The sequence below is a fragment of the Hyalella azteca genome, unplaced genomic scaffold (genome assembly GCF_000764305.2).
Source record: "Hyalella azteca isolate HAZT.00-mixed unplaced genomic scaffold, Hazt_2.0.2 contig13828, whole genome shotgun sequence".
Taxonomy (NCBI): Eukaryota; Metazoa; Arthropoda; class Malacostraca; order Amphipoda; family Hyalellidae; genus Hyalella; species Hyalella azteca.
In genome coordinates this window covers 1-22,319 of record NW_025943735.1, presented here as the reverse complement: position 1 = coordinate 22,319, position 22,319 = coordinate 1, and the positions used below count along the sequence as shown (strand labels likewise).

At 36.8% G+C, this 22,319-nt stretch overlaps 1 protein-coding gene across 1 annotated transcript; it reads left to right on the top strand.

Moving 5' to 3' along the window:
* Window positions 1–3,097: 3,097 nt before the first annotated feature.
* On the top strand, window positions 3,098–19,515 carry LOC108670709 (the record flags this gene model as incomplete). Its single annotated transcript, XM_018158198.2, has 2 exons — window positions 3,098–4,069; window positions 19,446–19,515. Coding segments are annotated over exons 1-2 (573 nt in total), but the record flags the coding sequence as incomplete, so codon positions are not given.
* Window positions 19,516–22,319: the final 2,804 nt, after the last annotated feature.

Genomic DNA, 22,319 nt, shown 5'->3' with positions numbered 1-22,319 from the left:
ATGTCACCACATTACAAATTTTTCATTTATGCATCATCACAAATTTTGCATGTTTGTTGCCACATCAGAAATTTTGTTCTGTTGCTTAGTTTTTTGCGTAGTTAACTTTACCTGCGCAGTGTGCATGTCGCTAAAACACAACCCGACATTCGTGGATGGCTGAATGGCCAGGGCCTATACTTTCAAAGAAAAGTTAAGAGATCGTAAGTTCATCAGCCAATCATTGACGGCCTTTCAAGCAAAATCCACCAATCATAGACAAGAAAATATGGCGTAAGTTTTTACGTTTACTTGGCGAGTTTTGAAAGTATGGCCCCTGGACGCTAAGTTGTTTAGTTCCAATATTGCACGTCAATATGTGGCTTTGCGTGCTCCTTTTATTCTAATCTTAAGCTTTGATTGCACGAATCTCGGATGTGTTTATCGGTCTCAAAAGCTTGCAATTGAAGTTTTCTCTCCTACCTCTATCAATTAAATATAATTTTTGATTGCTTTATGGTCTAGAATACTAAGTACGTACGACTATTTAGGTTGAATCGAAAATTCAAATGTATTAAGTGCAGCTTTAATCATTTTCGTAAAGCAATAATTTTCTCGATTGCAGTAATCTCTTATCACTGCAAAATTCAATAAGCATCAATGCCGTATAACTGAATATTTATATGTAACGTTCATAATTTTATTCTACCTTTTATTCCTATTCAGAGATAGTTACTCACATGACTAAGCGGAGAAATTACCATCTTAACTGCCCCATTTTGTTTTATATCTTGAGACCTTAAGCTTTAACGACTGAGATAAGCAGCTCATTAACAAACCCCTTTTCTATTTCTCAGTCCCCCACGACTTCTTGGGGCTTAGTTTGAGCAATAAAATTTTATTGCTTCTTTTCAATAGTAGCGGCTCAAGTTGGGGCCGTAGCGTTCGTCCGCTGGCCAATCCCTGGCCATTTTATGGCCCGTGGCCGCGCGTACTGTCGCCTGATGCTTTAGTATACTTCTATCATTCAGTAGGTTATTATCTTAACGACTATTTTATTATTATTTTATTGCACTGATGGCTACTTTATCATCCTGCTATCATTCACTAGGTTATTATCTTAATGACAATTTTATCATTATTTTATTGCACTGATGGCTACTTTATCATCCTTCTATCATTCACTGGGTTATTATCTTAACGACTGATACTCTATAATCCTTCTATCATTCAGTAGGTTTATTATCTTAATGAATATTTTATCCTTATTTTATTGCACTGATGACTACTTTATCATTCTTCTACCATGCAGTAGGTTATTATCTTAATGGCTACTTTATCATCCTTCTATCATTCTGTAGGTTATTATCTTGATTAATGACTATTTTATCATTATTTTATTGCACTGATGACTACTCTATCATCCTTCTATCATTCAGTATGTTATTTTACTTGTGGCTATTTTATTATTCTATTAACCTCCAGTAGATTATTGCAATGATCACTTCTTTATCATTTTTCTACCTTCCCGTAGATTATTTTATTGATGTTTATAATTACTCTATTCTACTGTCAATCATTTCACTGATGATTCCCTCTTTTGTAAGCTATTATAGTAGATTATTGCAATGATCACTTCTTTATCACTCTTCTACCTCCAGTAGAATTATTTATTGGTGTTTATAATTACTCTATTCTACTGTTAATCATTTCACTGACAATTACCTCTTCTGGAAGCTATTTTAGGTAGTGGCATGACAGACACCTCCTGCACCCTCTTCTATTCTTTTATTCTAATTTCTTTCCTTTGGTTTCCATTTTTTTCATTCTGATGTCGTCTTTGTCTGCCAATCTTTTATGTGTTGTCAATCTGCTGAGTCCCTCATCTCTGACTCGATCCACCTATTGTTCCATTATTATCAGTTATTTTTCGTCCTATTGTTCTCGGATTTTGATTCATTTCATGAAATTCTATTTCTATTTCAACTCCCTTTCTCTTACTTGTTACTGCATTTCAAGTTATCTTTATTTATCTCTTTATGCATTAGTTTTTATTTTCTATCTTTTTGCAATCTATCCTTTTGTTTCCTCTAAAAGTTCTCAAAGGCTTGCAAGTTTCGAAAACTATGTTATGAGAAATTGTGTGATTAATTGGCATTTTATCACGTATATTTATTGCTAACTAATGCGACAACCGATATGTATCATATGCTTTGTTGTGTGCGGGTATACAAATTTTATATCTCAGTACCACCTAATTTTCCATTTTGGCACTCATTCTTTTTTAATTTATATACAATCATCTCATTCAATTTACTTATTTAAAAACATCTCTCAGAAAAGCATCTTGGTTGAAATAGCACTATTAGTTTGCTACTGTTATTTTTTTATTTGCTTTTTATTATTATCTGTTAGTGTTCCTATTAAAAATGTGTATTACTATTTCTATTGCATTTTTTAACACTAAACACTACTACAAATAAAATGTTTTAAAAATCTTGCGAAACCTGCGAGGATATGTCTGTGCTAATGCTATAGTTCGTCATTTTTTAAGCGTACACTGAGTTATCGTCCATTGGAATTGTTTGAAACTAAGCATTCTCAGATATTAAATTTTTACGCACTTGCCATATGTTCCAATGTGATCTAAGAATGGTTTTTGAATTGGGGAAATTTTCATTTTTTACAGAGAAATGAAAAGCATCAAAGGCAGTCAAAACTGTCTCCCAGTACAGAGTTGTGCACCTGCTGCTACAGTGGCATGCGTCATCCTAACGATTAAAGTTTTCGTTAAAAGCTTAGCCTCGGTAACAAATTTTTGTGCCTGAGAAGTCGTTTAAAATGTGAATTGTTCCTTATTTGAGCTCTGAGCAAGTGTCATCACAAAAATTAGCATTGCACTATCAATAGTAAAATATTTACTAAAACATTAACTTCTTTATTTGCTACTCTCCGTGTGTGGCGGTCTATATTTTTAATGAAATTGAAGAATATTTTGATAAGTAAGTGCTCTAAGATTTTTGAAACTGACGCTGTGAGGGTGAACAATTTTGTCAATATTTCGGTTACAAAAGTCTATGGCAGCAAAACTGCAGTCTGGACAAAATTGACACGAGCTGGGACCGACAAAACGATTGATGATTCTCTTATGAAAATGGCCATGTTTATACCATGGCTACAACTGCATCGAGCTTTGCGCTCAGTTCGACTTGATGTCTTGGAATCCTTGACAATCTTCACAAGTCCACGCACCTAATTGCTCACATCCGTAAACACACTTGTAAAGTTTAGCGCAATTAAGTTTCGAGGAATTCAATTAGTATGGGTAAGAGTGGGACTGCAAGTTCATCAGTTCAGATTATTTTTCTACGTCTAAGCTGTGAGACTGAACATTTTACCGTAGGTTAGTGGATTCACTTTGAAATCTTATAAGAGCATTTTTCAGAGTACAAAACCCATATGAGCGCAGGCTGTGAGATTCGCAGTAAGGTTTAAACAGAGGACTTAAGTGAATATTTTGTAGGTGTGGAAGCGCAAGCTTCACTTGCATCTGTGACATCAACTTCAATCAACATGAAGCCAACGAGATGCTGTGTCTCGATATGAAACTTATGAACAAATTCCGCGCGGATAAACGTTCCCAAGGTATTTCGGAAATTTCTTCGATTTCTACGACCTCTGCCAGATCTTCTTCTAGACCGTGTCCGTCTCCAGAATATGGGTCGCCTGCAACATCCAGCTCCTCAACTTCCAGGTCTATTGGACCGGAGCATGGAGCTCCCGCTCTACACAGCTTCTCGACTCTCAGGTCATTTAGACCTTCTTCGGAGTATTGGTCTTGCAAAGGGACTTTTGCTTCACCCAAAGGCCCTGTCCAAGCCCATCCACAGTCCCCGCAATACAGAGACTCCGACGATCCCTCCAACATTCAAGTCCCCAAAAGAGACAGAAGCAAAAGCCTGTGTGGTGATCGCTTGATACCGTTCGCTATTTCCGAGATTAAATTTACAATTGACGAGATGCCAATCGTAAGAAACATGCCGCCTCCCAAAGCCATCTTCGCTCGCCGCCAGTCAACTACCAATGCACTGTGAGTATCAAAACATTTCTCTTCACTATTCTCTAACCTATGACCAGCAGGTCGTCTTTTTTTCAAACTTTTAATTCAGTTAATTTTTTATTCAACTGTCGGAAGTAAAAATCGTGTTCTCGCAGATTATTTCTGATATTACCTTTGAATTTTTAATTGAACAGGAGTCGTCAAGATTTTGGCTGTTCCTGATTGTAAGATCCTCGCGCTAATAGAACCAATCTTGCCAAGTCGCAACATACGAGTTGCTTGTAGTGTCATAATAGTAATGGCGTATTTTCGCTAAAACTTAACCAATTAAGAAAAATAAAGCAAAAAATCAAAGGTTTTTTCGCTATTCGATTAAATAAAAAATGCAGTGTTCACAAATATGTTCGAATCAGGCTTCAATTACATTTAAATCTAAAAAAATTCAGCAAAAAAATATGAGTTTCAAGTTGATGCTGCAGACGAATTTTGATGAATCCAGTCCAACGTATTTTCTTCGTGACTAAGAATTATGTTTTAAAATACATGTGAGTGCCCCTATGATATTATAATTGTTACCGTTGTTCGACTTTCCTCCTCTCCTAAGTTTCCGAATAGAATACGTGTCTCAATTTGAGCAACTTAAGCGCGTCGCAGTGGGATATTCAAATAAGGTAGCATTTCATCAGCTAAAGGCCATTTTCCATTCTCCGCAAAATAATGCCTTTTTAGTAGACTCTACAGTTAACGCGTCATTTTGCATTGTGCTTTTTAGCCTCTTAAGTTTTCGCCATGTTGTGGTTGATCGCCTGAGGCTGTTTACCATAATTCCTACCATAAATATTGGGGTCTCAATTTATGGTTTAATGTGTCTCATCGATGAACCATTATGAGCAGTAATCGAGGCTAGGCGACCGAGGTCGTAGGAGGGAAGGGGACTTGGAATTGCGTAGCTTTTTATCACTGAACTGAAGACTCCACTTGACTTCAATAACTTAGTTACTGGCGTTTTTAGCGAATTTTCTCATTTATGAAAAAATGCGCTATTGAGCTCGGTACGTCCGTCTGTCTGTCCGTCCGTGACCACGTTTTCGTCGACGAGAAAATGCGCTCTCTGTCACTCACTGCAGTGAGTACTGAGTTATATTTTTTATTTTTGCTTCTTCTTTTTTTATTTTATTCGCGTTAGTGAGTTTCCTTGCAAGACTCTTCCTGATGCCTCGTTTTCATCGATCATTCACAGTGTTCATGTTACTTGAACATTCAATAGCTCATTATTGTGCAGTTATTTTGTTCCGCTGTTGTGATGCCTGCGTTATTAATATGCTTCTTATTGTTCACGTTCTTTTTTTCATTTAATATTATGTTATATTGTTGATAATATTGTTTCCTTCTAAATATTTTTAATTTATTCAACATCCTCGAGAACGAAAATTTTTCAATGAAACTTCAGTATCACGTCAACCTCACCAAATCTTGCCCATTTTCCATGCTATTTATCACGGAAGCGGGGGACTCTGCGTGCGTCTCGAAGCTTTGAAACTTCCCTGGCAGTCGCGTGTAGCCTTTCACAGTTTCAAACATGATTAATTCTTCCATGTTACACCACCTTCTCCATTACAATTCAACAAGTGAATGGTTTTGTTGACTTTTATTTGCACCTCATCCATTACAATTCAACAACTGAATGGTTTTGTTGAGCTTTATTTGCACATTTCTTTTCGTATGTTATACGTTTCATGGGTGGATAGCTACAGATACTCGTACTCCTTGGGTACGAATGTCATTGGAATTTGTTAATGTGTCCGTTTTTCAATTAGATTATTTCAATTGATCTCCAACAGTAGGCAGCCATATTATATTTCTGTGAACATGAGCTTCGGCTGTCAGAAGGTACTCTAGATACTCCAGGTACAGCTTACTTGCCAGTATTTCTGCCCCAAACATATCAGCCAAGATCATTACTAGGTTTGCTGGCCTGACGCTATACCACCCTAGATCATTACTAGAGTCACTAGCCTGACGTTATATCACCCTAGATCGTTACTAAAGTCACTAGCCTGACGTTATACCAACCTAGATCATTACTAGAGTCACTAGCCTGACGCCATACCAACCTAGATCATTACTAGAGTCACTAGCCTAACGTTATACCAACCTAGATCAATACTAGCGCCACCAGCCTGACGCTATACCCCCTAGATCATTACTAGCGTCACCAGCCTGACGCTATACCCCCTAGATCATTACTAGAGTCACTGGCCTGACGCTATACCCCCTAGATCATTACTAGCGCCACTGGCCTGACGCTATACCACCCTAGATCATTACTAGCGCCACAGGCCTGACGCTATACCACCCTAGATCATTACTAGCGCCACTAGCCTGACGCTATACCACCCTAGATCATTTGTTGTTGATAATAATAATTGAATAGTTTGGTATGATTAGTTTTCATTCTATGGAATAACGGAATGATTTTATTAGGAACCTCGGCTAGGAACCCTAGATCATTACTAGCGCCACTGACGCTATAAGTTTGACGCTAAAGACCTCATGGCAGCAAGTGATTCGTCAGGACTCTGGTGCCGTTATGAATGTGCTGCGCGGCGCGTAAATTTGCTCCTGAAGTCCTGATGTACGAGACCAGACGCGCTACTATCTCCAGGCCGTGTTCCCTTGTTATAGTCGTCTACTTCTTTTTAGTGATGAAAATCTCTTAAATTTCCAATTCTGTTCGATTTTTAGCGCATTTTCTCATTTATGGAAAAAAATGCGCTATTGTGCTCGTCATGTCCGTCCATCCGTCCGTCCGGCTGTCTGTCCTCCTGTCTGTCCGTCCGTGACTTCAAGTTTTCGTCGACGAGAAAATGCGCTCTCTGTCGCTCACTGCAGCGAGTATTGAGATATATTATTTCTTTTTGGTTCTTCTTTTTTATTTTATTCGCGTTAGTGAGTTTCCTTGCAAGACTCTTCCTGATATGAGTTACTTAAGCATTCAATAGCACATTATTGTGCAGTTATTTTGTTCCGTTGTTGTTATGCCTGCGTTATTAATATTCTTCTTATTGTTCACGATCTTTTTTCATTTGTTATTATTATGTTATATTATTATGTTAGTTGTTATTATGTTATATTATTATGTTATATTGTTTCCTTTTAAATATTTTCATTTTATTCAACATCCTCGTGAACGACAATTTTTTAATGAAACTTCAGTATCACGTCAACCTCACCAAATCTTGCCCATTGACACTTAAAACTTCAAGCACAATCTGATAGTTGGAATTGTATTAAATATTTTTCTGCATCCTTAGTTATGATTAAAGCAATTACTTCTTGGAATATTTTTAGCCGAATTAAATGTTTATTAGTGCATATCACGAAGTTGAGGCTTGAAAATCGCGAGTCATTTTTTCCCAAGAATTTTGCTTTCTCAATTTTAACACAATGAAAATTGTTTTTATTGATTGTTTTATCTCGGCAGGCATTGTGCTTCTGTATAAACATGCGAGATGTTGATAAACAAACTCCGTAGCACCTTGGCCAAACAGAATTCAATTGACGGTCGTAATTGAAATACACAGACAATTAGCATCGAGTCTTTGAGGTGCCAAGAACAAAGCTGTTGTCGACAGCCTTCCCTTAACCTTCCTTGTGAAATCTAAGATAAACCGTCCTAAATAAATCAATTAATTTCGTTCATATTTCAGGTGCATAATCAGTGGCCTTCGTACAGAGCACTTGTGTTAGGTTCTCGCACAATTATTAATGTTTTATGCTTATTTTACTTCACAAATAATTCTTCATCTATGGATGATTGAAATTTCATAGATTTCTCTAAATTTCCTGTGAATTTTATCGTTTATTCTGAAATTCGCTTTTGGAAGAATGAAATCTGATGATGAGAAAAGAATAATTGCATGATACACAGTAATTAGTTAAGCATACTCAATTTTCTAACAGCAACTTGCAGAGCAAGTGACAACATTAATTTTGAGTAAAAGTATAAGATTTTATTAACCTCATTTACTGCGGTTCTTCTTCCAATAACATAAAACATTGGGCCAATTATTATATATAATATAATAATTACATAATATATTGTATTACCAATAATTTTTTGTGATTATAGAAGCAACGATTTAAATAGAAAAGGCACTGTTATCGAGCTGTTAACTCGTTTCATGTAGCATTAATTTCCCTGCAATTCAACGTCTCTTTCTACAGGAAGAAATCTTCAAATCGTACACTTCTACCTGACAGCTTAGAGCTGATACAGTTAAAATACCCTGAAATTTACTAAAACCTATTTAAAAATTAACCTTAATTTGGATTATTTAATATATTTCAAGCGTGGGTACATACTTTTCGTTTTAAGTTTTCCTTTGTGTCACTCTTCGTGTAGACGAAATCTAAGCTGGTAAATCTCAGGCCAAGACCATAATTTTCACATTACCATGACAGGTCTTCCTTAACCACGCATAACATCACAAAAAATATAACTCAGTACTCACTGCAGTGAGTGTCAGAGAGCGCATTTTCTTGTCCGTCCGTGAAGTTACGGACAGACAGACGGACGGACGGACATGACGAGCACACTAGCGCCTTTTTTCCTTAAATGAGAAAATGCGCTAAAACATCAAATAATCAGGACGGGGGTCAATTTTTAGCCAATGTTAAGCCATCGTGAATTCAACTGCATGTTGCGACTGCAGGTATAACGCGTTCCTGATCTATAGCGTCGGCCGGCTCGTGCTTCGGCTCTTCTCCGATAGTCCGAGGTCGTCATTAATTATTCGGGCGAGCATTATTGCAATTTAGTGATCATTGAGCACTAATTACTATGCTAATACATCGTTAAAGCGAATCGATGCATCATGCGATGATGCTCCTATTGACAATTAGCCTTAAATGACTGGCCTGTATCGGCTCAGAGCTCTGGCTATACACAACAGCCAGTTAGTGGTAATTGCCGTTCATCCGCTCGCAATTATGCTAAATATTTGTTAATTATAACCAAGCTCCTATCTTTTTTATTCTTCAGCTAAAATAATACAAATATTAAAAGTAAAATCTGTATGGCTTAATCAAGGCAAATTTTGATATTTTATAACAACACATCTTTTGCGCGAATCTTCAATAAATATTAAAATCACTCGTTTGCGTGAATCACAAATTACCGAGAAATTTGAAAGCAAAGAAAATTTCACAGAAGGTCATGGTATCTTTATAAAAAACGTTTCGGAGTCCAGCTCCTATCTTAGAACTGACGATGGACCTGGACTCCGAAGCGTTTTTTATAAAGATACTATAAACTTCTGCGGAATTTTCTTTGCTTTTTAATTTTTCGTCAGTAAATTTTCTGATCTTTTGTTTTCCGGCAATTTACCACAGTTATCGTGAGTTGATTTATTCGAGATAAGAATGACGAGATGAGGAAAAATTTCGATGACGTAATAATTATTTCCGTAAAAAATTATTATTTTCATTGAAACCGTTTCGGAAACGGTTTCAATGAAACCGTTTCCGAATTTTATCCATTTCATTTTTTATTTATCCATTTATTAAATGGATAATGATGGAGCCATTAAATGGTTTAAACTGATGATGGAGCTGGTTTCGGAAACCAGCTCCATCATCAGTTTAAAAAATGAAAAAGTACAATCAGCTGTAAAAATCTGAATATATGCGAAATGTAGTAGACATATTGCCATTTCTCGTTACTTAAGATATAAATTCATTCGTGTATATTTATATTTCACTGCAATTTCCCATTGTTTGCGGGATTTTCTTAACAATTACTATACTGAATAAGTCCACGGTGAAACTCCGCATTCCAGGCTTTCGGTCATTCATAGTCTCATGCTGCCGCTACTTGAATAAACACGTACCTTTTAATTAAAGATTGGATTTTCACATAAAACATTGAGCACTATGAGTATGACAGCACAGACAGAACATCATTAAAATTACCTTTAACTAGTGCTTCTTACTTTGAAATCTCTGGTCGTTATTAATAAATTTTCCCTGAACTCTCGTTGTATACATAATACAAAACAATTAGAACTGAAGCCGGCTATTTATCTAGATTTGATCCTATTATGTAGTAAATACGAGCTGTCTACTTATACCTAGAAAATATGGTCAGTGGCCACCCGTAGTGAGATCCTCAGTCTACCCCTCATCTATTGCGATTTAGTATATACGAACTGATCTATTTATATTTAGTATATACGAACTGATCTATTTATATTTAGTATATACGAACTGATCTATTTCTATTTAGTATATACGAACTGATCTATTTCTATTTAGTATATACGAACTCATCTATTTCTATTTAGTATATACGAACTCGTCTATTTCTATTCAGTTTATAAGAACTCATCTATTTCTATTTAGTATATACGAACTCATCTATTTCTATTTAGTATATACGAACTGATCTATTTCTATTTATTATATACGAACTCATCTATTTCTATTTAGTATATACGAACTCATCTATTTCTATTTAGTATATACGAACTTTCAGTCTGCCACTCGTGAAGTACTCGTCAGTTTTGCTTGCGTTGATCAAGCCCTTTTATTGACCGCCTCATTGCAGGGAATAGACCGCATCCTCTGGCCTCATGTTGACCTACTGACAGCCAGGCTAAAGCTTTCAGGTGCCACCTAGATAAATAATTGCACTTTTACTGTTCTATTCGTGGAGGTTTTCCTTTTTAGCGCATTTTCTCATTTATGGAAAAAAATATAACTCAGTACTCACTGTAGTGAGTGACAGAGAACGCATTTTCTCGTCGACGAAAACGTGGTCACCGACAGACGGACGGATATGACGAGCACAATAGCGCGTTTTTTCCATATATGAGAAAATATGCTAAAAAGGCGCTATTGTGCTCGTCATGTCCGTCCGTGACTTCACGTTTACGTCGACGAGAAAATGCGCTCTCTGTCACTCACTGCAGTGAGTACTGAGTTATATATTTTTTTCTTACAATTAGTATTTGCTCATACGTCGAAATTCTATTGTATTATTTGAAGCGAACGTTAATTTAAACGTTGATTATCACAAAGTTTTGGGTGACGAATTCTACGGTGACGAAGAATTCGCCAATAACTCTTTCTCATAATAAACGCATCTCTATTAAGTAATAGAATGAATTAACTGCTGTCCATTGATTTCGATGCTTACAAGGTCCACATGAATTCAAGATAAGATTCGGCCCTTCGGCGCTGCTGTCCGCTGAATAAGAAGGTTACACAGTCTACTTAAATTCAAGATAATTTTCAGCATTTCGGCGCTGCCGTTCATTGATTATGAAGGTTACACGGAATACTCAAATTCAAGATAACGCTCAGCATTTCAGCGTTGTGGTCTACTGATTATGAAGGTTACATATACTACTTGAATTCATGATAATTCTCAGCATTTCGACGTCGTCGTCCATTGATTATGAAGGCTACACTGTCTACTTAAATTCAAGATAACGCTCAGCATTTCAGGTCTGCCGTCCATTGATTATGAAGGCTACACTGTCTACTTAAATTCAATCTCAGCATTTCAGGTCTGCCCTCCATTGATTATGAAGGCTACACTGTCTACTTAAATTCAAGATAACGCTCAGCATTTCAGGTCTGCCGTCCATTGATTATGAAGGCTACACTGTCTACTTAAATTCAAGATAACGCTCAGCATTTCAGGTCTGCCGTCAATTGATTATGAAGGCTACAATGTCTACTTAAGTTCAAGATAACGCTCAGCATTTCAGGTCTGCCCTCCATTGATTATGAAGGTGTCTGGTGTCGCGCGTCTGCAACCCCCGGCCTCGATCGCTGGCGCTGTCTGGCTGCTCGCCAGGCCACGCTTCCTTGTCGTAAAATAAGCCGGCGTCTCCATAAGAACACGGCTGCCTCCGCCATTACCACCCTTATTGGTCTCATTTAAATAAGTGAAAAGATGCTGAGTGCAGGTCACATTGGATCTCTCCTTTCTCAGGCGCATCCACTGGGTTCTCGAGATACGAGCTCCAGGCCGTGTTTTCCCTGTGCCTAATGGGCCTGAAATTGATAGTCTGTGGTGAACGTCATGTCTAATAATATATATCGGGATATTCGAACGCCTGCGTCTGACTTCCCGAACATCTTGCCGGAATATCGATGTCTTGAACTGGCAGTAGCGTTAGCTGACTGACGCTTCAGTTCTGGTTTTGGTTTTCGTACAACCACGATCGCGCTACCAACGTTCACGGAGTTATCATGAATATTACCTAGTAATAAACGAGAACTAATTTAGATATAGTAATATATTTGGAGTTATCCTGAATATTATATTGTAATATACGGAAAAATCTGAATATCATTAGTCTGCTCAAATAACAAGATCACTAAGAATTTTAAAGCAAATAAAACACCAAGGAAATTCACCGAATCATCATAAAAAATTATATTTATGCTCATTCTGCCAAATTTTCCACGAATTCAAAGCATGACTGCACTAAAAGGACCTGTGAACACTGCTGCAAATGACTATTAATTATTCCTTCGGGGAAATATGACTGCTTGCAACTTGTATAGTAATTCCGAACGCTGATTTTCCAAGTAGCTGCTTTTAATGGCATGCTGAATAATCATGCATGCCGACACGTTCAATCTCCCATGCTAAGCGTTTTCAGTGCACGCGCGATAATTCATGCAATTTTATACGTTTTTTTCTATTTAAGGTACGAGGTTATGTTGTATGAATCATTGTTTTGTCCTAAGATGTCATGTAAGTTGATTTTGTCAGTACTCGTGAAGGAATTCGATTGAGATATTATTTTGTAAATTAAATGTTTGATCTGATCTTGAGCAAGTCTTCCCGGTGACGCATTTGATACGGTGTCTGTTGGCTGTTTATGGCTTAATTGCTGCGACAAAACAGTTAACATTTTAGTTCTTTTTTTCATGGATTATTCGTTCGCCCTATACCCCTCCGTCTACCAATCATCGCTTCCGTGTTGTGCTATCCATGCCTTCCAATGTTGACAGATCGAAGCGAAAATTCCCGGAAACTATCTTTTACGTGGGTTCGGTTTTCCGGAGTTCCAGAAATCGTGCAATGTACAGCTAATAGTTTTTTAATGATGCTGAGCCGCCAAAATTTATGGTGTTTCTGGCTTGTCAGATTCTTTCTAAACAATCTTTGCAAAATAGAATATAGAAGACTATAAGTAGATGACTGCCTTGACTGCTGGAAAACTAGCTTACTAGTAAAGACACTACATCCAAGTAGAGTATATTCATTATTATTTTTTTTAATTTCAATTGCGAGCTATCGAATGCTATATAACCAGCTCCCTAAAGAGGCTAATTTAATAACTTTTATTTAATTATTTCAATGAAACTTCAAAAATCAATCGACTTTGGGAGTAGCTGATCTCTTGATTATGCCTGCCCAAATATTGAATTAGCGCCGACACAGCTTCCTCGGGAGCTTCTTGCCTGACCTACAGGTTTAATTTAATATGTGATTCACGACCATGGTATTGCCTGTCATAAGAAACTGCGATAAAATTTGATGAATACCCTCGGCGAAGGTTCTTAACGGCTCCAGGTCTTAACGTGAGATTGATGACACCCGTTAATACCGATTGCTTCTCGACGTTCTCCTTTTGATAGTCTTTCCTTTGAGCTCACCGAGTTCCAGATCGAGATTTTATGCAGAAACTGACAAGTTATTGAACCTGTTCTATGTCTTCCATTTCGGTGAATTAAATTGTGCATTTTTATCATTCCTGAATGGTTGATTAAGAAACCATATTCAGTATTGAATATCGTTTTAAGTTCTACAGTATTAATTAAATTTAGTTTATTATAGCAAATATTTGTCTCAAATCGGCGCTTTTGAACTCGTATCATGTTTTCACAACTATAATAATTTTGTTTGTAACATATTTCCAATTAGTTCGATCTATTTCTTGCAACAACTGTTATGGATTTGTTTTAGCAGTTCTGTAATATTTTATTACAAGCAGCTAATCCATAACGCTTAAAATAAAGTAATAAATATTCCATGATAAAAATCTTGAATTGAGGATCTCGCCATCCCGACTCTAATCGTGGCCGTGTGAGATATTGAATTGATTCGTTTTATACATTATGACTCCATTTATAGTATTTCTTGGATTATTATCACCAGAACCTAATCCAATACATATTATTAGAGATCAATGAATATTCTCAAAAAGATCTTAAATACTTTCCGTGAAGATCGCGCCATCTTGACACTGATCGTGACCGTTCGCGTCATTGTTTTGATTCGTTTTAAATAGTATGACTTAATTCTTAGCTTTTCTTGGATAATCATTACTAGAAACTAATCAAATACATATTATTGGAGAATAATTAACATTCACAAAAAGATCTTTAATACTTTCCTTGAGGATCGCGCCATTTTGACACTGATCGTGACCGTTCGCGTCATTGTTTTGATTCGTTTATACATTATGACTTCATTCATAGCCTTTCTTCGATAATTGTTACTAGAAACTAATCAAATATATAATATAAGAGATTAATAAGTTTAATAAATATTCCAGTGAAGATCGCGCGATCTTGACACTGATTGTTGCCATTCGCGTCATTTGTTTTGATTCGTTTTGAATAGCATGACTTCATTCTTAGCTTTTCTTCGATAATTATTACTAGAAACTAATCAAATATATAATATAAGAGATTAATAAATTTAATAAATATTCCAGTGAGGATCGCGCCATCTTGACACTGATCGTAGCGTCATTGTTTGGACTCGTGTTCGGCTGGCGGGTCGCCACAATCTTTATTTATATGCGGCATATTTCGTGGCAGGCCATGTGATCTTCTTCTCTGACTTTGTACACAATTCAGTGCATCACAATACACTATACCAGACATCATTCTTGTATGTGCATCATTCTTGTCTTTCATCAGACATCATCCCTGTCTTTCTTTCTCAGAAAAAGAAAAAAGAGAGGTAACATCTAGGCACGTTCCCGCAAATTCCTGACAGTTAAAATTTTTTTCTGTTCAAAATAAATGGTTGTATAAAAATTCAGAAATTGATTTCATTATAGAAGATGAATTTATCGATTACGGTTTGAGGATCATACGGGATCTTTAAATCAAACCAGTGATATTCTCTACAAATCTGTCTTCCAAAATAAGACTACCGATCTATCATGTCGCATAATGATTAATATTACGGACATTAATCTGACTGTAGCAGTCGCATTAACAAGCAACATTCTCTTCATTCGTCTTCGTACCGGAACTACAAATCACATTTTCTCAGTTTTTTAATTGAGGAACAGCAACGATGACATCGACGCAGTCTCGTAGTCCATTAAAACAACCAAGGCTGTTTTTTTTTATTTTATAATTTTCATCGCATTTGCTCATTTATTGAAAAATGCCCTATTGTGCTCGTTATGTCCGTCCGTCCGTCTGTCCGCCCGTCTGCCTGTCTGTCCGTCCGTGACTTCACGTTTTCGTTAACGAGAAAATGCTCTCTCTATCACTCACTGCAGTGAGTGCTGAGTTAAATATTTTTATTTTTTGACTGAGATTGGGAAGTGAGGCTACAGGGAGGGGAGGGTCGAGGGGTGCAGAACTCCCCCCTTGTCGCCCATCCAAAAGATCGATTCGCTCGCCGCCCCGACGTTTCTCCGACCTCCGGATGCCATTCTTTCTTCGCATACCATTTGTTTTACGGTGTTTTTGAACAATTTAGGGGGCAGTAGAAATTACGTTTGAATGTATAAAATTCAATTTTTACTGGTTATGCATTCAAATTTGAAGTTAATAGATATGAATAATAATTTATTGATTTTTTATGACTAAAACAAGCATTCATTGCATGGCCTGTCTTCTAACTGTTACCAAATTTAGTGATTCTAATTGGTCAATATCAATAGTTAAACTGGGCCAATATTGTTTAATAGTTCATTAGTAAACATTCAGAACCTGTGATTCCTAACCTGATTATTTGCACATGTTTAGGTTACTGTCATTCTAGAAGTAAATAGGATTCTTCCAAATCTCTGAAAATCAGCCAGATTCAAAAATTGTCTCGGAGATCAATTTTTTGTGTCATCGCGACATTTCAGAAAATCTACGTCTGATGTAAAAAAAAATCCATTCTTTGCCTCTTCGAATTTAGTTTTCAAACGGTTCTATTCGGCTCTTTTACAGTGCCGTTCCGTTCAAAAAGTCACAAATAGAGGTTTTTTTAGGAGGCAGTCTGATAACTCTGCGTCGATTTCAGAGAGCCCAGTGGACGGGCTGAAAATAAACGGCGTGGACGGTTTATCTCTGATCGACTGGGGCTTAGTTTCTATCACTGGGATCTTCAATCTCTATTGGCTGCTCTCGTCGGGTCTCGCGCGTGCATTACTGACGTTCATCGTTATTTCTTAGGCACTTGTTGCCTTCTATAGAATCAGGGAATTCTTGCAGTGATCGCGACTAAAAGAAACGTTTCCGATTTGCTGAGATTTTTATATAAATCAAATCCGCTACCTGACGCTCTTACAGACGTTATTTCTTAGGCATATTAACTGACGTTATTTCTTAGGCACTTGTTGCCTTCTATAGAATCAAAGAATTCTTGCAGTGATCGCGACTAAAAGAAACGTTTCCGATTTGCCGAGATTTTTTATTAATTAAATCCGCTACATGTGTTTTATAGTCTTAATCATCAAGCATCGATATTGAAGAGCACCAAAAATCCTTATTTTCCATTATTATTGATCTGATGCAATATGATTCCCATTAGTTGTCCCACAAAGTTAGCGACTTTTTTGCGACAAATGGAAGCTCAATTCAATACATAGGGACTGAATATTTATCTTCCACTGTCACTACTGAAAGTTTAGAAGAACTGAGACTATTAATCGAAAGAGCCTATTTATACTTCATTCGTTAATAGTGCGTTCTCTCCCGCAAGTGTAAGTCTGACTAAATTTTCCAGTGGTAGCTAATTCCTTAGCCAATGAGTCGCATAGATTTTATCGGCATAATTCTTTCCAACAATAATGAAAGTTTTAAATAATGCCAAGTTTGAGTATGAAATTTCAAAATCCCAGGAGTTCGTGAAGTATCTATCAGAGGAAACTTGAATAACTTGATTGACCATTTCAAAAAGACCTCACTAATGGAAATTAAATTTCGCTAAATATGCGAAACGAAAGATATCATCCTAATCTCCAACTTTATAAAATCTTTTCCTTAAACGCAGTTTCTGAATTATATTTAATCAAATTCACAAAGGCAACTGATAACTTTGAAGCTTTTTATATCTATTTATTGCACACTTCAAGCTCCTGTCAACCACCTTAAGAATAATAAACGTATATATTGAATCTATTATAAGCCGAGGAAATTGAACCGAATGGTTAACGTAAATCTTGGGATATTTCTAGTGATATTTTCTATGGAATTGCCCCCAACGGCTGCCTTGACTGAAACATTCATCAATGTGTCAGGCCAGCGCTCGCTTTACCTGTTCCACGGCCCTTGCCTCTTCCCACCCTGCGACAATTTGCACTGTGGCCTCAACGCGAAGAATAAAGTGTTGGCAATATGTAAATTTACACGTAATTCCGAAGTGAAGGGAGCAGAATATGTAAATCCCGTCATTTATATGAAGAAGAATTGCTAGGTATGAACGTTTTATACAATATTCTATTCAGTGCAACGTGAGCAAATTAAATTAATTCCGAAAGTAATTCATGCAGTATTGTTTCTGCAAAGTGAAAAATGAATCATAATTGAATGTAAGAAATTTTGAACGAGTTGTAACTTTTTATAATCTGTTCTCTCTTTTGGAAAAAGAGTAATCTAAAATTATATTACATATAACACTTTTATGGGTCATTGCGAAAGGCGCGAGCCTCATAATTCTATTCAACTTTCCGTTATAAAATTTTAAAGTACATGATTTTCATCCCATCTGTTTAGTCCTCGTAAATTGATGCGTTCTAAGCTTTTGGCTGACGTAAATGACATTGGTGTCACTTTTTGGGACCAACGAGTCATCATATTTTCAATCCATGCTGCCGATATAAAAATTAATATTTTAAATGCAAGTGTACAGGTATTTTTTGCATGTTCACGAGACTTCTAGAAGTCTAGACCAGTAAATGTGAAATTTCCTCAGCGACGCAGGCCGGCGACTCAGTATAGTGAAGCAGTGAACCGCACGAACAACTTCTGAGTCCGCACCAAAAGTTGTCGTCTAACTTGACCCATTCATTGCGTGAAGTTTGGATTGCTCTTAATTGCTGTGTTTCAAACTCACTGAGATGACATTGAGAAGAATGGTACCTGACAGGTCCGTCCTCTAAACGTCCCATGTGAAATGAGTAAAACTTGGTGGTTATGTGATTATTGTCTTGGTGGTTAAGTTATTATTGTCTTGGTGGTTATGTTATTATTGTCTTGGTGGTTATGTTATTATTGTCTTTGTAGTTATGTGATTATTGTCTTGGGGGTTATGTGATTATTGTCTTGGGGGTTATGTGATTATTGTATCTGTAATTCTAACCGCTGATGTTTAGGTTCATTTATGGTTTTACTTCGCTGTAAAAAAAGCCATTTATTGAATGATGGCTGTTGAAACTCTGAAAGTTACTAGAGTTTAGTCGAGCGATTAGCTAATCGTACGTCCATTCGGTCATAATATTTTATCCTGTCGTTCTCTTTAGGAAAAAAGCCCATCTCTCTGACGGTATTTGAACGTTTTTTGTTTTACAACGTCCTTAGAGATTCAATACATCAGTGAAAGATATTGTAGCAGAATCATATCAAGGTGCACGATGTTAATTGGAATGGGTAAATGGAGCCACAATCAAACATTTCATGATCAAAAGAAGAATGCTTAGGGTTCGAATTTTAATGAAGGCCACTCATTAACTTGGTATTCGTTTTAAGTTCCCGACTTGGTAAAAGATAATAATTAGACAAGTCGGAGTAATATTATATTTTCAAGATTCATCTTTTTGTAATATGGTTGAAAATTGTATTGAATTTTTAGTAAATTTTTTGAAAACTATTCTAATTACCGAAATAAGATCTGGGAGCTTATTCTCTGTTTTATTTTAGGAGAATGTCAGTAAATTTGAGTCATTACAATTTTTTTTAATTTTTAATTTGATTATATATTTAGATATTCCGACCAAATTTGAATAAGCCCTTGTAATTAACGGATCGCCATGGTATTTTGATAATAAAAACGTAGGGGTCAACCTGCTAATCAAACTTTAACTTAGAATAGTTCTGCACATGGCAAGATTACAATAATGCCTCTTTTGTCTGGTATGTAAATTATATTTTCTATTGGTTTTATAGTTGAACCATTGACTGTATTCTGGTTTTCTTTGACCAGGTCGGCATCGAGCGACCTGATCTCACGTCGAGGCGTCTTCAGCAGACGACACTATGGCTCCGTTGAGATGGTGAGTACTGCTGCCTGCGTCCCTAACAAAATTTAGAGTCGCCCCAGCTTCTGGTAATCCAAATCAGAAGCTGCCGCGTCTGTAAATTTTCACTGAGGTGGCCTGGGGCTGCTACGCCGGATCAATTACCAAGGATACTGAACGTAGAAGTAAAAATAAATGAAATCAAAGTAAATACTAAAGGTTATACTAGGAGACTGAACTTAAAGTAATTACTAAAGTTAATACTATGACGCTGAGCTTAAAGTAAAATTAAATCTTGTTTGTAAATTATTATGACATTCCAAAGCTAACATACTGCTATCATATTAAATTCAGCCTAAATAAAGATAGCCAAAATACATATAAAATTGCATAGAAAATGATTATAACAGTCTAACAGCTAGAGGACCATTAAAATGTCAACAATAATTTTAGTGGGTGAAGTTTTATTAAATGATACCTGCTGCGCTTATTTCTTTCAATCAATTGAGTTTCATATCGGCATATTTTCATGCATACCTGTAATTTATATAGAAAAATATAAGATGTGGTTCGATTAATATGAATTGGAGCTTTTTGATCAATGATTTGATGAAATGTCTTTTCGATATTCTTACTTTTTTAGCTTAACCGAGTTTCCATGTCAACATTTATATGCATCTGTATTAGCATCACGTAATTCTGTCTGATTAATTTTTCTTCGACGTTTTGATATCGTTTTAAACTGATTTATGACTTCGTTGTTACTCGTACTTACAAACCGTCAAAAGTTTCTACTTGTTCACCTGTTTGTCTTTTACTGTTGAAACTTTCTGGGCCTATACTTTCAAAAAAAGTTCAGTGATCGTAAATTCATCAGCCAATCATTGACGGCCTTTCAAGCCAAATCCACCAATCATAGACAAGAAAATAGAACGTAAGTACTAACGTTCACTTAGCGAGTTTTGAAAGTATATAGCCCCTGATTCTCTGCACACGTGTCCTCTGCTTTTTAAAGCAGCTTTCGCTGCGGACATTCGATACCTCGAACTATTAGGCAACCAGAAACAAATTGCTCGCAAAGTTCATTGGAAAATATTGCCAAATTTTGTTAGGAAGCGGCCAGGTTGATTCACCGAGATCAGTTGACTGCCGCACAAAGCCAGCAATGCGATACTCTTCGTGAACTGGAGCCCGTGAATTAGGATTCGTGAATTCGACCGGAAATCGATGAGCAAGAGACGGAACCTGTATCTGAAGAAATAACGAGCTTTGCATGCGCAAATTATATAATGCTCGATTTATGATGATAATATGAGTGACGCAAATTATATTCAAAGAAGCATAAAGCGCCAGATTTTCAGTACTTGGAGCAGAATGTTATCGCTTCCTATCTACAATGAGGAAACTTTGGGGATCTCATGATTGAATTATCGTGAAAAATGACAATAATTTACAAGCTTTTTAATTTTCATATCTCTATAATGTGTTGCTCAGGAAATGCTGGAGAAGTCGACTTTGTTTACAGTTATCTAACGTTTGTGTGCATTACTTACATCGTTATTTGAGCACTATTGAGAATCAATTTTATCATAGGTTTACGTCGCGTTTGACTACTCCAATTCGACCGAGGGATGATTTCAGTCAACTCTCGCAACGGTTAAGATCGTTCATATAACACCGCCGCTCGATCAAAATGTTTAACACCTTAGTTTAATGGCATTTAATGGTCATTAAAATGAAAAAAATTTAATGGTCATTTTACACAAATTCGGGTCTCAATCTAGGTTTTTTTTTAATTTTGGTTCTCTACACCTTTAATTGTGAGCGTGAGCGTGCTTTTATAAATTCTAAATTAAACATTCTTCGTTATTTCGGTGTACCTCTGAATGCGCGGTTTCACTGACAATAGAACGTTATTCGCTTGTAAATAGTCTCCCCTAAATCATTCTCACTGCGTAATTTCCGTAAACAATTTTTTCATAACCATCTCGCCTCGAGTGCGCGACGATTTTCGTCAATTCCATTCACAAAATTCAGAGCCCATCGGGACTTTTTTTTGGACACTGGCAAGCATTTTTGGCGCATCGCTCAGCCACTAAGCCGTCGAGATCTGTGCCCTGCCATTGTTCCTCAAGAACTTAATTGCCGGGCTTACCAAGACTGACTCGAGACCCTTACTCTTGCCTTTATTGTTTCTTTTTATTTTATTTCTTCATTGTTTCTTCTTGCCGACCAAGGGTTTTTTGTCTCGCCGACCACCGTTGACTCCCGCTGCATGCCGCTCTTGAGAACGTTGCCACTAGCCTGACGCTATCCCACCCTAGATCATTACTAGCGCCACTAGCCTGACGCTATACCACCCTAGATCATTACTATAGCGCCACTAACCTGACGCTATACCGCCCTAGATCATTACTAGCGCCACTAGCCTGGCGCTATACCACCCTAGATCATTACTAGCGCCACTAACCTGACGCTATACCGCCCTAGATCATAACTAGCGCCACTAGCCTGGCGCTATACCGCCCTAGATCATTACTAGCGCCACTAGCCTGGCGCTATACCACCCTAGATCATTACTGGCGCCACTGGCCTGACGCTAAAGAGCACACATAGGACCAACATTATTTATATATATTATTATAATGTATATAAATAATGAACGCCTATGAACAAACGCCCCTAACCCCACTTAGAAAGATTTAATTATCTCACCAACGAACACATATAGATTCATAATATGTTTGTTGTTGATAATAATAATTGAATAGTTTGGTATGATTAGTTTTCATTCTATGGAATAACGGAATGATTTTATTAGGAACCTCGGCTAGGAACCC